The sequence below is a fragment of the Orcinus orca genome, chromosome X, assembly GCF_937001465.1.
Source record: "Orcinus orca chromosome X, mOrcOrc1.1, whole genome shotgun sequence".
Lineage (NCBI taxonomy): Eukaryota > Metazoa > Chordata > Mammalia > Artiodactyla > Delphinidae > Orcinus > Orcinus orca.
Window position 1 is genome coordinate 43,026,670 of NC_064580.1, and position 16,317 is coordinate 43,042,986.

The 16,317-nt window shown below is 42.7% G+C and overlaps 2 protein-coding genes across 2 annotated transcripts in view; one reads left to right on the forward strand and one right to left on the reverse strand.

Annotated features, from left to right (window-relative positions):
* The window catches only part of LOC125963073 (U3 small nucleolar RNA-associated protein 25 homolog), a 153,118-nt gene that overhangs the window by 11,118 nt on the left and 125,683 nt on the right, over nt 1-16,317 (reverse strand). The window lies entirely within an intron of this gene.
* Nucleotides 11,248-15,531, forward strand: LOC101280789 (CXXC-type zinc finger protein 1-like). Its single transcript, XM_049704495.1, has 8 exons — nt 11,248-11,439; nt 11,566-11,729; nt 12,110-12,317; nt 12,419-12,529; nt 12,854-12,903; nt 13,119-13,215; nt 14,168-14,320; nt 14,397-15,531. Exons 1-8 carry the CDS (start codon nt 11,248-11,250, stop codon nt 14,541-14,543), a joined length of 1,122 nt encoding a protein of 373 aa, XP_049560452.1. The 3' UTR covers nt 14,544-15,531.

Consider the following 16,317-nt stretch of genomic DNA (forward strand, 5'->3'; position numbering starts at 1 on the left):
TTTTGAAACTAAATTACATACTTCTAAATAATCTGTAGATGAAAGAAGAAATAAAACTTGAAATTATAAGATATTTTGACCTAAATGAAAATGAAAACACAGCATATAAAAATTGGGGGATTCAGCTAAAGAAATATTTAGAGGTACATTTATAGCACTAAGCATTTATATTAGAAATTAAGAATGCTCTTAAAGCAGTAATCTCAGCTTCCTTCTTAAGAAACAAAAGCTGTACGAGCAAATTAAATCTAAAGTAATTAGAAGAAGGGAAATAATAAAGATCAGAGCAGAAATCAATGAAATAGAAACCAGAAAATCAATAGAGGAAATCAATGAAACCAGAAGCTAGTTCTTTGAGAAGATCAATAAAATCGTGAAACCTCTAACCAGAATGATCAGGAAAAAAAGAGAGAAGACACTAGTCACTAAGATTAAGAATGACAGAGGTGAAATCACTGCAGGTCCTAAAGATGTAAAAAAGGATAAAAGGGAGCACTATTAGCAAAGATGGAGGAGTAAGGATCCCTGGAATTTCACCCTTCCATAAAAGCAATGAAAAAACTGGCACAATATTGTCAAAATCAACTTTTTCACAACTCTGGAAATCAACCAAAGTTTTTCAGTTACCTGGGAAGCATTTAGTCAAGAACATATACTGAATCTCAGTACGAACAGCAAGTTCTGTGGCATTTTAACTTTCCCTACTCCCACCCCCAACTCCCCAGTTCAGTGGCAGATTTGAAAAGACCACATTCCCGGTACCGGTAGGCAGAACGGAGTTATTGCTCTTTCTAAGAGCTGCTATAAACATGGGAGGACAAATATCTCTTTAAGACCCTGCTTTCAATTCTTTTGAATATATATCCAGAAGTGGAATTGCTGGATCATATGGTAGTTCTACTGTTAATTTTTTGAGAAAATGTTATGTTTTTTCCATTAGTGACTGTAAATTTTACATTCCCACTAACAGTGCACAAGGGTTCCAATTATTCCACATCCTTGCCAACACTAGTTATTTTCTGTTTTTTGATAGTAGCTCTGCTAATGAGTGTGAAGCGGTATTACATGTAGTTTGGATTTGTATTTCTCTAACAATTAGTGATGTTGAGTGTATTTTCATGTGCCTGTTGTCCATCTGTGTGTCTTCCTTGGAAAATGTCTATTCAGGTCCTCTGCCCACTTTTTTTTTTTGGCCGCACTGTGCAGCTTACAGGATCTTAGTTTCCTGACCAGGGATTGAACCCGTGACCCCTGCATTGGAAGCACAAAGTCTTAACCACTGGACTGCCAGGGAAGTCCCATGCCCACTTTTTAATTGGGTTGTTTTGTTGTTGAGTTTTAGGAGTTCTCTATATATTCTGGATATTAATCCCTTATCAGATATACAGTTTGCAATTATTTTCACCCATTTTGTGTGTTGCCTTTTTCACTCTATTGATAGTGTCTTTTTAAAAATTAATTAATTTATTTTTGGCTGCATTGGGTCTTCGTTGCTGTGCGTGGGCTTTCTCTAGTTGTGGCACGCCGGGGCTACTCTTTGTTGCGGTGCACAGGCTTCTCATTGTGGTGGCTTCTCTTGTTGCGGAGCCTGGGCTCTAGGCGCGGGCTTCAGTAATTGTGGCACGTGGGCTCGGTAGTTGTGGATTGCAGGCTCTAGAGTGCAGGCTCAGTAGTTGTGGCACACGGGCTTTGTTGCTCCACGGCATGTGGGATCTTCCTGGACCAGAGCTTGAACCCATGTCCCCTGCATTGGGAGGTGGATGCTTAACCACTGCACCACCAAGGAAGCCCTGATAGTGTCTTCTGATGCACAAAAATTTTTAATTTTCATGAAGTTCAATTTGTCAAATTTTTTTGGTGGTTGTTGTTGCCTGTTCTTTTGGTGTCATACCCAAGAAACCATTGCTGAATCTAAGGTTGTGAAGTGTTTGCCCTATGTTCTTACAGTTTTAGATCTTACATTTAGGTCATGGATCCATTTTGAGTTATTTTTTTAATATGGTGTTAGGTACGGATCCAACTTCATTCTTTCCCATGTGGATATTCAGTTTTCCCAGAACCATTTGTTGAAATGGCTGTTTTTCCCCCACTGAATGGTCTTGATAGCCTTCTCAAAAATCATTTGATCATATATACAAGGGTTTATTTCTGGATTCTCTGTTCTATTCCATTGGCTTCTATGTTTGTCTTTATGCCAGTACCATATTGTTTTGATTACTGTACCTTTGTAGTAAGACTGAAATCAGGAAATATGAGTCGTCCAGTTTTGTTCTTCTTTTACAAGATTGTTTTGGCTATTCAAGGTCCCTTGAGATTCTATATGAATTTTAGGATTTTTTTGTGTGAAAAAAAATTGGGATTTTGATAAGGATTGCATTCAATCTAGATCAGTATTGACATCTTAACTATGTTTTCTAATCTATGAACATGGGTTATTTTTCCATTTATTTCTGTCTTTATTTTCTTTCAGAAATGTTTTGTAGTTTTCATTGTACAAGTCTTTTAACTTCCTTGGTTAAGTTAATTCCTAAATATTTTTATTCCTTTTGATATTATAAATGCAATTGGTTTTTAAATTTCCTTTTTGGATTGTTCATTGTTAGTGCATACAAATGCAACTGATTTTTGTGTGCTGACCTTATGTCTTGCTACTTTGCTGAATTTGTATATTAGTTCTAACAGGGTTTTTTTTTGGTGTCTCTATGGAATGTAGGGTTTTCTACATATAAGAGCATATTATCTGTGAACAGAGATCATTTTACTTCTTCTTTTCCAATTTATATGCCTTTTATTTCTTTTTCTTGCCTAATTGCTCTGGTCAGGACTTCCACTATTTTGAATAGCAGTAGCAAAGGTGGGCATCCTTGCCTTGTGTCTGACCTTAGAGGAAGTTTTCAGTCTTTTACCACTGAGTATGGTATTTTCTGTGGGTTTTTCATACATCAATCTTACTATGTTGAGGTAGTTTCTTTCAATTCCTAGTTTGTTGATTTTTTTTTTATCATGAAAGAGTGTTGAATTTTGTCAAATGCTTTTTCTCTATCAATTGAAATGACCATTTGGCTTTTCGACCTTTCATTTTGTTCAGTTGGTGTATTACATTGTTCAGTTTTCATGTTGAGCCAACCATGCATTCCAGAAATAAATCCCAGTTGATCATGTTGTATAATCCTAATATGCTGTTAATTTGGTTTGTTGACTATTTTTGCATCAATGTTCATAAGGGATTTTGGTCTGTGATGGATTTTTTTTTCTTGTAGTGTCTGTCTGGCTTTGGGATCAGCATAAGGCTGGCCTCATAGAATGAATTAGGGAACATTCCCTACTCTTCAATTTTTTTTTGAAAAGCTTGAGAAGGAATGATGTTAGTTTTTCTTTAAATGTTTGGTAGAATTCATTGGGAAAGCTATTAGGCCCAGAGATTTCCTTTCTTGGGAGATTTTTGATTACCGATTCAATCTTTTTACTAATTATTGGTCTCTTCAGATTTTCTATTTCTTCATGGTTTAGTCTTGGTAGGCTTTGTTTTTCTAGGAATTTGTCCATTTCATTTAGGTTATCCAAGTTGTTGGCATACAATTGCTCAGAGTACTCTCTTTTAATTCTTTTTATTTCTGTAGAATCAGTAGTAATGTACTCACTTTCATTTTTGATTTTAATAATTTGAATCCTCTGTTTCTTTCTTAGTCCATCTAGCTAAATGTTTATCCATTTTGTTGATCTTTTCAAGAATCAGCTTTGGGTTTTGTTGCTTTTCTATCACTTTTCTATTCTCTATTTCATTTTATTTCTAATCTTTATTATTTCTTTCCTTCTGCTAGCTTTGGATTTAATTTTTTCCTCTTTTACAGGTTCCTTAAGTTGTAAAGTTAGATGTTGACTTGAGATTTTCTTGTTTTTTAATGTGTTTATAGCTATAAATTATCCCTTAGCATTGCTTTCACAGTGTCACATAAGCTTTTCTTTTTCTTAATTTTACTTATTTTTGGGCTGTGTTGGGTCTTCGTTGCTGTGCACAGGCTTTCTCTAGTTGTGGCAAGCAAGGGCTACTCTTTGTTGCAGTGCACAGGCTTCTCATTGTGGTGGCTTCTCTTGTTGCAGGGCAGGGGCTCCAGGCACCAGGCTTCAGTAGTTGCAGCACGCGGGCTCAGTAGTTGTGGTATGTGGGCTCTAGGGTGCATGGGCTTCAGTAGTTGTGGTGCGTGGGCTCAGTATTTGTGGCTCATGGGCTCTAGAGAGCAGACTCAGTAGTTGTGGTGCACGGGCTTAGTTGCTCCATGGCATGTGGGATGGTCCTGGACCAGGGATTGAACCCATGTCCCCTGCATTGGCAGGCAGATTCTTAACCACTGCACCTCTAGAGAAGTCCTCCATAATCTTTTATATGTTATATTTTCTTTTTCATTTGTTGCTAAGTATTTCCTAATTTCCCTTGTGATTTCTTTATTGATCCATTGGATGCTTAAAAGTGTGTTGTTTAGCTTCCACAGATTTCTGAAATTTCCCGTTTTCTTTCTGTTATTGATCTCTAATTTTATCCCATTGTTTTTATTTTTTTAATATTTTATTTTATTCTTATTTTTTATACAGCAGATTCTTATTAGTTATCTATTTTATACATATTAGTGTATATATGTCAATCCCAATCTCCCAATTCATCCCACCACCACACCCCCACCCCACTTTCCTCACTGGCTGTCCATACGTTTGTTTTCTACATCTGTGTCTCTATTTCTGCCTTGCAAACCGGTTCATCTGTACCATTTTACTAGATTCCACATATATACATTACTATACGATATTTGTTTTTCTCATTCTGCCTTACTTCACTCTGTATGACAGTCTCTAGATCCATCCACGTCTCTACAAATTACCCAATTTCGTTCCTTTTTATGGCTGAGTAATATTCCATTGTATATATGTACCACATCTTCTTTACCCATTTGATTGTCAATGGGCATTTAGGTTGCTTCCATGCCCTGGCTATTGTAAATAGTGCTGCAATGAACATTTGGGTGCATGTGTCTTTTTGAATTATGGTTTTCTCTGGGTATATGCTCTGTAGTGGGATTGCTGGGCCATATGGTAATTCTATGTTTTGTTTTTTAAGGAACCTCCATACTGTTCTCCACAGTGGCTGTATCAATTTACATTCCCACCAACAGTGCAAGAGGGTTCCGTTTTCTCCACACCCTCTCCAGCATTTGTTGCTTGTAGATTATCTGATGATGCCCATTCCCATTGTTTTTAGAAAAGATACTCTGTGTGATATCTAACTTTTAGAAAATATTGAGATTTAATCTGTGGCCTAACATGTGGTCTATCCTGGAATATGTCCCATGTACACTTGTGAAGGATGTGTATTCTGCTGTAGTGGGTAGAGTGTTCTGTATATGTCTGTTAGATCGAGTTTGTTTACTGTGTTGTTCATGTCCTCTGTTTCCTTAGTTATCTCTTGTCTGGTTGTTGTATTCATTATTGCGAGTAGAGTATTGAAGTCTCCAAGTATTATTGTAGAACTATCTATTTCTCCATTCAATTCTGTCAATTTTTCTTCATATATTTTGATGTTCTGTTATTAGGCATGTAAATGTTTATAATTGTTATATATTCTCACTGTTTTGAACTTTTTATTAATATATAATGTCCTTCCTTGTCTCTTGTCAAGAGTTTTTGACTGAAAATTTATTAGTCTGATATTCGTATAGCCATCACTGCTCTCTTTTGGTTATTATGCATGGAATAACCTTTTACATACTTTCACTTTCAACCTATTAGTGTTTGGGGATCTAAAATGAATTTCTTGTAGACCCCATACAGTTGGATCACTTTTCTGAAAAAAATCCTTTCTGCCAATCTCTATCTTTTGATTGGAGAGTTTAATCCATTTACATTAAAGTAATTACTGATAAGGAGGGACTTACTTCCATTTTGGCATTTGTTTTCTGTATGTCTTTTAGCTTTCTGTCCCTCCTTCCCTGCAACACTGTCTTCCTTTGTGTTTAGTTGTTGGGTTTTTTTTTTTTTTGGTAATGAAATTTTAAAATTCCTTTCTTATTTCCTTTGGTGTATATTTTATAGCAATTTTCCTTGTGGTTACCATGGGGGTTTCATTTAACATCCTAAAGTTATTACACTCTAATTTGAATTTACACCAGCTTAATTTCAGTAGCATATACAAATTTCTCCTTTAATAGCCCCATCCCCACCTCTTTCAGTTGTTGATTTCACAAAATTACTTCTTTATACATTGTGTGTTCAAAAACATAAGCTAATAATTTTTAAAAATACATTAGCCTGTCAAATTATGAAGATAACAAAATGTGGAGTTACAAACCAAAGTTATAATAATAGTAGCTTCTAGATTAATAATTGCTTTTTTTAATGTAGTAGTCTCTTAAATCATGTAGAAAACAAACAGTGTGGTTATGCACCGTTGTTACAATAATGCTGCCTTTTATAATTGCCCATGTATGTACCTTTACTGAGATCTTTATTTTTTCATATGGCTTCAAGTTACTCTCTATTGTCCTTTCATTTCAACCTTCAGGACTCCCTTTATCATTTCTTTTTTTTTTAACATCTTTATTGGATGTATAATTGGAGTGTTGGAGTATATTGGAGTATATTGGAGTATAATTGCTTTACAATGGTGTGTTGGTTTCTGCTTTATAAGAAAGTGAATCAGTTATACATATACATATGTTCCCATATCTCTTCCCTCTTGCGTCTCCCTCCCTCCCACCCTCCCTATCCCACCCCTTTAGATGGTCACAAAGCACCGAGCTGATCTCCCTGTGCTATGCGGCTGCTTCCCACTAGCTATCTATTTTACGTTTGGTAGTATATATATGTCCATGCCACTCTCTCACTTTGTGAAGACTATTTCTTAAAATAAACCTTAAAACTTTGGTTTTTATAATATCCAATATATGAATCCCCAACAACTGTTGTAGGAACACTGTGCTGGGAGTCTTTCACAGTCCAGCATTGCCTTAACTGTCTAGTAGAGGAGAGAAACCTGCAACCCACACAGTGACACAAAGCAGAATGACAGAGGTGTTGTGAGAAAACTAAAAAAGGAGGAGCAAGGGGTTTGGGGAAGGCTTCCCAGTGGGGCAGGCACCTGAGCTTAACGTTGAAAGATAAGCAGAAAGTTGACAGGCAAAAGCAGACAAATACAAAACAGACAAGTACAGGCAACTCTCCCCCATCCTTTATAATTCCAAGGTTAAAATAAGAGGAACACCACTCACTATTATAACTATTTCCACAAGTGCATTCAGAAGAGAAGCAGGTCACTTGGTTGGAAAGGAAGTAGAGGGAACTTCCCAGATGGTGATGCCAAAGCTGAGTCTTGAAGGGTGGGCAGGACTAAGCAAAAGAGAAGGACAAGCCTGAGCAAAGGTCTGGAATGTGGAAGCCCATGCTGCATTGACAAGAGAGTGACTATCCAGGATGTCCTGAGTGTTTGACACCTGGAGGGCCTGGGAAGAGGATTTGTCTATCACAGGAAGGTGGGGCCCTGTCATAGAGAACTTTGATGGGCACACCATAGAGTGGAGGACTGATTCTGAATACCCTGGGAATCCAGGGAAGATTCCCAAGGAGAATGGTGACATAATTTTTTCATCTGTGGCCCTTTGGGAAGACAACCCTGGAGGCAAAATGGATTAGCCAGCCACATGTCAGAGGTGGGAGTTCATTATAATGTAAAATACAGGAAACCTGAACTAGGGCTTTGGAACTGGGAATGAAAGAAATCAGCAGTAAAGAGACAGGAGATATTGGAGAAGTAGGTCTGAAGTCAGAGATGAAGAGCAAAACGCTGTCCGAGATTCTTTGAATGAGCCACGGTGATGAAAAATAACTCAAAGGGAAGTTAAAAGTTTAGCTGGGACAAAACAAGTAGTGCTTATAAACATTCACAGCCGTAGAGAGGTAGTAATGCTTTCTTTAGAGCTCGCAGACTACTTCTTAGTTCAGCTCGAATTTCTCACCTCTTGCCCCAATCCCTAAACTGGATTTGATAAAAACTGTGAAGATTTAGCAGGGGATACTGTCTTTAGAGGCTAGGCTCAAACCAGGACAATAGCTTCTTAACAGCAACATCTTAACATTTTTGAACTTTGCTTTTCTACATGATGATTAGTTAGATGCAACTCTAGTGTAAATTACAGCATTTATTTGCTCTTATCTTCAAGGAGTAATATGCAGCCAGATAAATTGCAGTAATTTGCCACTTTGCAACAACACCAGGCAAGGCACCTGATCATCAGTAGCTACTGGACACTCTTGTGTGTCATGTGTAAGCTGGGCCCTGCGCAACCAGTAGTGAGCAAGACCAACATTGTCCCTGCCTTCATTTCTAGTTGAGGAAGATGGGTGTGACAAAACAGGTGTGAGGGGTTCAGACAATGCCTCCATTTACTTCTTAATTTCAAGATTAAAATAAAAGAAACATTCTTGCTATATAATTATGTCCACAAATTCATTCAGAAGAGAGGCTGGTCATCCAGATGGAAAGGAAGCAGAGAGAGCTTCCCAGACGGTGATGCCAAAGCTGAGTCCTGAAAGGTGAGCAGTGTGATTGTAATCTTTCACAATGATAATGTTTTTTTCTATTTTACTTTTACTAATATATTTTTCTTTATTTTCATTTTACATCATTTTAATCATGTATTATATAAGATTGGATTTAATTATATAAGATTGGATTTAATCATGTATTATATAAGATTTTTACATGTTCATGGTGAATCAAATCATTATAGAATGACCCTTTGAACCCCAATTAATACTTTTTGTCTTAGTATTTTTAGTCTGATATTAATATAATTGACCTTGCTTTATTTTGATTAGCATGTACCTGGCAAATTTCCTTCCATCCTTTTATTTCAAACGTTTCTGTAGCCTTATGATTTGCCAGGTTTGGCATAAACAGCATATGGCTAGACTTGTTAATTTTCATCCAAAATGACAATCTCTGACTTTAACTGGAGAGTTTACCCTATTGACAATTTTTTATTACTGATTATGTAATAAAGTATAAATTTCAAATATGAACTTATTACTACCTTCTTACATTTTTCTTTCTATTTTCCTGCCTTTCCATAAATCTTTTTCTACTTTCTCGACTTCTAAAAGCTGATTTACTTGTTTTTCTTTGTTTTTCTCATTGCCTACCTCATGATTGAAATAGCAGATAGTAAAATGGTACTAATATGAAATTATTCAAAGTAATCGGAAATGGTAAAGGGATCAATTTTCCTGCCACATACAATAATGCAGTGAAGATCACCCTTATGTGTGAAACAGGGAGGCACTGGTGTCAAAAGAAACAAGTGTATCCTTCATGGCGCACAGAACAGCGTGTACTCAACTATTGTTTCACTGTAACCATTTGTTTCAAACTTTGGGCTGTACAGCAGCTCGGATATTAAGGGTCTGGAGCAAGTGCAAACAGTACTCTCGGGAAGGGGTGGCGCTAAGGTCGATACCGGACCGGAAGTCGCTTTGCTGCCGTTTTTACCTCAGCTGCCTTGAAGCTTTCCTCCGTGTAGCGCTTTCCGGGCTTTGAAGACGGAGGGGTGGGTGACGGGGTCATCGAAGGGGATTTGGGGGTTGATAATGGGTGTCTTTGGAGGCAGTATGGGGACTTGTTCGAATTTGAGTTGAGCGCTCAGATCATTATTTTCTGTCTTCTCATATTGTCAGCTGAGACCACAGTTGGGTATGTATTGTTTTCGTTTTCGTTAAGCTCTAAGTATTTTCTAATTTCCGTTATTATTATTTTTTTTACCAAGAGTTTAGAAATGCCTTTTCAATTTTCAAAAGTTAAGGCTTTTGTTTCTAACGCGACTTCTCTGTGCCCCGTGTGATGCTTATTCATTGGAAAGTGTTCAGACTTCCTTTAAGACTAAGGCCAGGGTGAGTTTTTATTAATATTGCATCTGTAGCTCGAAACTAGTATGTGTTCTCTGGTTGATAACTGTCTTAACCAAAACGTGTGTATTCTTTGTGTGTGTGCTTGCTCTTTTAATCTTTGAGAGTAATGATTTGCGTGTGTGTGCAGATGCACGCAAAGATTTAAAAACATTTGTATATTTTTTAGTAGGCGTTACTGGGTTCAGGTAGGAGTAGTTTTCAGAATAAAGATTGTCAAATTCTTCTAGGTGAGTGAGTCAGGGCAGACAGCGCACAGCGTGGCACGTGCAAGTGGGGGAGGGGCAGGGCTTGGCATGGCTCAGCATGTGAGAGGTAAGGCAGAGCAGAGTATGTACAGGAAGTGGGGAGGGGTATATGAGGCTGAGAGTCTGGGAGGCGGGCAGGGCCTGGCAGCGCATGGGACCCACAGGGCTGGGAGCCTTAAGGCAAGACAGAGTGTGTCCAAGAAGGCAGAGTCAGGCATGTGGAGCCTGGAGAGACTAGGCAGACTGGGCGGGACAGAAAGGTGGGCGGAGCATGTCTGAGGGGCTGGGGCGGCTGGGCAGAGGAGGCTTGTCTGGGACCATGGTGTAGGGCAAGCAGGGTAGCAGGTGTGTCCTGGAGGGTGGACAAGGCAGGCTGAGCCCTCTAAGTGTAAGGAGGTGGAGTCTAGCTTTTCTGGGTGGATATGCAGGGCCTTATGAATTCGACTGGGCAAGATGCAGCCAGATGGACTAGCCAAGTGTGTCTGGATAAGGTGGGCAAGCAGGGCCAGGTGGTGCCAGTCATTCCCAGGCAGGCAAGACCTAGTGCATCCAGGCAGGTGCTGTGGGCCCCAGCCACAGTGGCCAGAGGGTGAGGCCAGGAGTGTTGGGGCAGGGTGAGCCCATCCCCACCCACTTAGTGCTGACCCAGAGCCCTCCTTCCATCAGCACAGGAGCGCTACTTATAATCCCTGGTCTCTGGTGAATCTAGGACACAGGGTGGTTGGGGGAATGGAGCTGGTGCGAGGGTCTGCCCGTCAGTTCTTAACTGTGATACTCTCAGAGACTTTGCCATAGTCCCCCTGACAACTGCTCACTCGATCACACCTGCCTCAACTACAGAAGTCTGAGCTGTCCCAGAAGTACCAGGTGGGGGCAATGCCATCGGCAGGAAAGGAGGCCATACACCAGCTGTTGTCTGAAAAGGACCTGCCTCAGTACTGAAGCTTATACCAGGACTTTTATATACGAGATTCTTGACAATCAAAGCCTGATGAGTGTATGGCAGGGCCCCTGCGTGGAAGGGTAAGGACATTGAAGGCAGGGAGGCTCCGCAATGAAGAGAGAGGCGGCACGGAGTGTCCAGAGATCATTTAAGAAACAAATTGGGGAGACCTGTCAGCATTTTTCTCGCCTACAGCCCTGGATGAATGACACTGAGGACTTCCCATTCCTAGATTCTGCACTGCAGAAGCAGGCAATGGATACGAAGAAAAGGAAGAATTTGAAGAAAAAAGTGGAGTGGAAGGTGACAGAAATGGTGGAATGGGGGGCATGGAAGCAGAGGTTGGGGGCAGAATGCAAGGTAGTAGTACAGGGTTAGGGGGCTGACACTGATTCCCCTGCCCCTGCTTTGACCACTCTTGTCTCACAGAAGGAGAAGCAGCAGAAGCTCATGGAAAAGTCAGAAGACCCAGAGCAGTCAGGTGCCGAGCACCCAGCCTCACTGCGGCAGTGCCTGGGGCCTGACTGTGTGCACCCCACCCGGCCAGGCTCCAAGTACTGCTCGGATGACTGTGGCATGAAGCTGGCAGCTGCGTGAGTGCACCTGGAGGTTAAGCAACAGGGAATAAAGTAGGGCATGATCTATGCCAGCTGTAAGTCCATCTACCCCGCTACCTATGTATCCTCCACCATTCGTCCACTCACTCACCTATCCATCCACCCTTACATCCACCGACCCGCTGAACCACCCATCCACATTCCATCCACCAACCCACTCATTCACCCTCAACAGTCACTTACCCACCCAGCTGTCTAGCCATGCACCCAACCATCCACCATCCAAGCACGCATTCACCAACATTCACTCATCTACCATTCATTATCCTAAACATCCACCATTCGGCCACTCATCCATTTCTTCTTATTTTGATGCCCCCGCATACGCATTCCATTCTTGCTGTCTCCCCTTCCAGCCGCATCTATGCGATCCTGCCCAAGCGCATCCAGCAGTGGCAGAAGAGCCCTTGCATTGCTGAGGAGCATGGCAAGAAAATGCTCGAGCGCATCCACCGTGAGCAGCAGGACACCCACACCCGCCTGAAGGACTTAGAGTGCCATTTCCATGAACTTGAGGCCATCATTCAGCGTGGCAAGCAGCAGGCTGTGTGCAAAGATGAAGAGGTGAGTGGGAATGGGTGGGGTGGAGCAGAAAGGTGCCTGATATCTTGCCCTGCCGTCCCCACCCTGCACTGCTTTACTGGCCCTTCTACTGTCCTATGCAGAGTGACAAGCATGGCAGGAACAGCGTCAACCTGCAGATCTTCTGTGTCTCCTGCGGGCAACCCATCAATACGCAGGTTGCCCTGCGCCACATGGAGCGCTGCTTCGCCAAGGTTGGAGCATTGGCTGGGGGAAGATGGGGCAAGGGTGTTTTTGGCTGGGTGGGGTCCATGAGGAGGGGGGCAGGTTTGGTGCCCGGGTATTTGTTGTAGAAGAGAATACAACACACATCCATGGCTCTACCCATTTGTGCTTTTCTTCCACCCCCAGTAAAGGGGCCAAGATTTGGGCATCAGCCACTGGTGAGGGGGGGACATCGGCTGAGCAGACAGGAGCGTAGGGTCCACAGGGAGCAAATGTGTTGTTTGGGGCTTTTTCATGGGAGGTTACGCAGGGTGTGTCTATAGTTCCTCCCATTTGTACTCTTTTTTCCCCAGTATGAGCGCAAATCGCCCTTCACGTCCATGTACCCCACTCGCATTGAGGGGTGAGTGTGAGTGCTGCTCAGGGTCAAAGGCACGATGTGGACAAGGTCAGGAGCAGGGTGGGCAAGATCAAGGGCAGGATGTGGGTAGGCTCAGAGACAGAGGTGGGCAGATTAGCGGCAGGGTATAGGTGGGGTTGGGGACAAAGTGTGGGCAGGGTTCAGGGTGGGACCAGCCTCCTCCTGACCCTTAGCACCTCACTTTCACCTCTCCCCAGAGCCACAAGGCTCTTCTGTGATGTTTACGACCCACGGAGTAAGAGGTACTGTAAGCGACTCCAGGTGTTATGCCCTGAGCACTCGAAGGACCCCAAGGTGAGACTTTTCTTTCTCTACCTCATCGCCCTCCATTCCTCCCCTTCTCCTTACCTGACCACCTTCCTCTCGTCCTCCAGTGCTTGATTGCCTCCTATTCCTTCTTCCTTCTGCCTGACTGCCTTCATGCCTCCTGACCAATCCCTATGTATCCCCTCCTCCTTTCCTGACCTCCCCTACACCCCCGTCCTCACTGCCCAATCACTTTCTAGTTTTACTTTTCTCCCTGCCTGTTTATTTATTCATAATCTCCTTGCCTGACCCCGCACCCCAACATTTCTCTCTCCCTCTGCCTGACCAGCCTCCGTTCCTCTGCTCCTCACTGCATAACCATTCCCCATTCTTCCCTTCTCCTTGCTTGCTCATCTCCCTTCTTTTCCTAGCCCCTGCCTGACCACCCCACAATCCCCCCTCCCTCCCTGCATGGTTACCCTCAATTCCTCTCTTCTCACTTGCTGACTTCCTTCCATTCTTATTCTCCCTGCCTCACTTCCCCAATCGCCTTCTCACTGCTTGTCATGTCCTAAATCCCTTCTTCTTCCCTGTTTGATCAGCCCCCATCCCTTTCACCCTCCTAGCCTTATTCCTCACCTCCCCCATGCTTTACCAACCCTCATTCATCTACTTCTCCCTGTCAGACCCCCCCTCCATCCTTCCTCTCCTTCCTGTTTGATCTCTTTCTGTTCTTCCGTCCTTCCTGCCTGATCACCTCCATTCCTACATCCCTGCTTAACTTCTTCCTCCATTCTCCATGATTGATCATCCCCCTTTGGCCCCCTCTTCTTTACCTAATCACTGAATTCCTCTCTTCCCCCCGCTAGGTCACCACTCCCCATTCCTCTCCTTCCTGCCTGCCTGCCCTCTATTCCCCTCTTCCTTGCCTCCTGCCTGCCTGATCACCCTCCATTTGCCACCCTTCACGTACCTCATCATCTTTCATTCTTCCCCACAGGTACCGGATGAAGAAGTGTGCGGTTGCCCACTAGTGAAAAACGTCTTTGAGCCCACCGGTAATTTCTGTTGCCTCCCCAAACGCTTGTGCAATCACCACTACTGCTGGGAGAAGCTGAGACGTGCCGAGGTGGACCTAGAGCGCGTGCGCATGGTACGTTACAAGGCTGAGTGGGGCCGAGGGGCGGGATGGAATCCTAGAAGGCCCTTCTCATGCTTGCCCCCCACAGTTGCTCAAGCTGGAAGAGCTGGTTGAGCAGGAGCACAAGGTGCGCACAGCCATGAAGAATCGGGCAGGGCTGCTGGCCCTGATGCTTCATCAGACAACCCAGCATGACCCGCTCACCACTGACCTACGCTCCAGAGTAGACAGCTGAGCTCTGCTCAGCTGAGGTCCTGTACTCAACACCCTGTGCAAGGGAGACACTCTACGAATTCCTCACACACCTGTTCCTCTAACATCTTTCTCAGGGCATCTCAGAGTTTCTCTGCGCTTCTCTGTTCCCCATTTAGTCTCCTGTCTCGGTCTACGCCTCCTTGAGGTGGGGTGGTCCTCAAAATCCCCCTCTTTCTGTCCGTTCCTGTATCCTCCGTCTCTTTCTTTCCTGAATCTGGGCCAGGAGATCTGCCCTGCCCTCATCTCCCACCATCCAGAGTTTTGTTTAAAAACTTTAGAACAAGAGATTTTAATATCCTCTGGTGGCCCCTAAGCCGTTCTCTCTGGCCACAAACCCAATTCCGAACCTCCAGTGGTGGTGGGTGACAGTGCAGCTTTACTTGGGGGGTGGGCTACAGTGCACGTTTGGGGGTGCCTGTGATGCCCACTGTGCTCGGTGCATCCTCTTCTGTCAACGGAGATGTGATCTTATGAAGGGAATGCCAGTGACTCTTGTTCTCCTAAGTCCCCCATCCCAGTCCATCAAATATGTAGTTGGCACCTGATCAGTGTCCCTTGACCAACTTCTGTATAATTGTTAATATTCCCCAGGCCAGAGGTGCTGGGGAAACGTTGCAATGGAGGGAATAGGTGAGTGTGGGATAGTCCTCCTTGGTGATTCCACTTTGGGACACTGAGGAGAGTTCAGGGTGTCATAGCAATTATGTCCCTGCCCCCACTCACCTTGTTCCACCCTTTACCATACCACGAGGTCCTGGCCTTTTCTGTCAGCCTTGGCCCCTGCCAGTCCAGTCCTGGTCTATCTGTCTCCCCCACAAACCTGCCCATCCTGTCCTGTCCTCCTCCTCCCACTACCCTGCCCTGGGTCTGCCCTTTCCAGCTGGCTCTGCCCATTTCAAGCCTATAGGGTTGCCGGAAGAGGACTGGGACCTCTGCCACATCTGCCTTTGCCAGCCCCAGCCAGGCCTCCTGTGCCAGTAGAGGGGTGTCAAGCAGTGCTGCCTGTGGGTACTGGTATGTCTCAAATGATGGACTTGAACTACTCTTCCTATTCTTTTTATATTCACGGGCCCCTTAGGGATATTTTCATTAATTTTCACTGTTACATTTTTACTCGGGGACTCACATATTTCACCTAAATGTTTAAGTATGTTGCTCTAGACTTATATCTCATATTCCACGATAACTAGTATATTAGTTCTCTAATGCACTACGTATCTGGTGCAATATCTCCTTTTTTATTACTAGTATTGTATTTTTTTTCTTTTAAACTTCATCAGATTTTCCAGGAGCTGAGCCATATAGTCAATTATTAGAAAGGCTTACCTTTTTGTTTTATTTATACTCCCTAAATTTATATTTATGTACTTAAGCTTTTACTATATACTTAAGCTTTATGTACTTAAGCTTTTATTAACTGCCACCTTGATTTTTTTGTTTTGTGTTTCATTTTTCTATGTGTTTCCTTCATTTTGTTCTTTTTCTACCTTCTTGAGTCAAATTCCTAACGGTTATTTTTTGGTTTCCCAGTCTTTTTTTTAATAGTAAAGGATTTGAGACTCTACACTTTTTTCTAAATGTAGCTGTGTCTCATAAACTCTGGTGTGAAAGGTGCAACTTCAGAATTGATTTCTCACTTTGATCCTAGCTATTGAGGAACGTTTCTTAGTTTCTAACTGGTTAAAGTAGTTTGGTTATCTTTTCTTTCTTTCTTTGTAATTATGGTTTTACTGTGATCAGAGAATGTAGCCTGT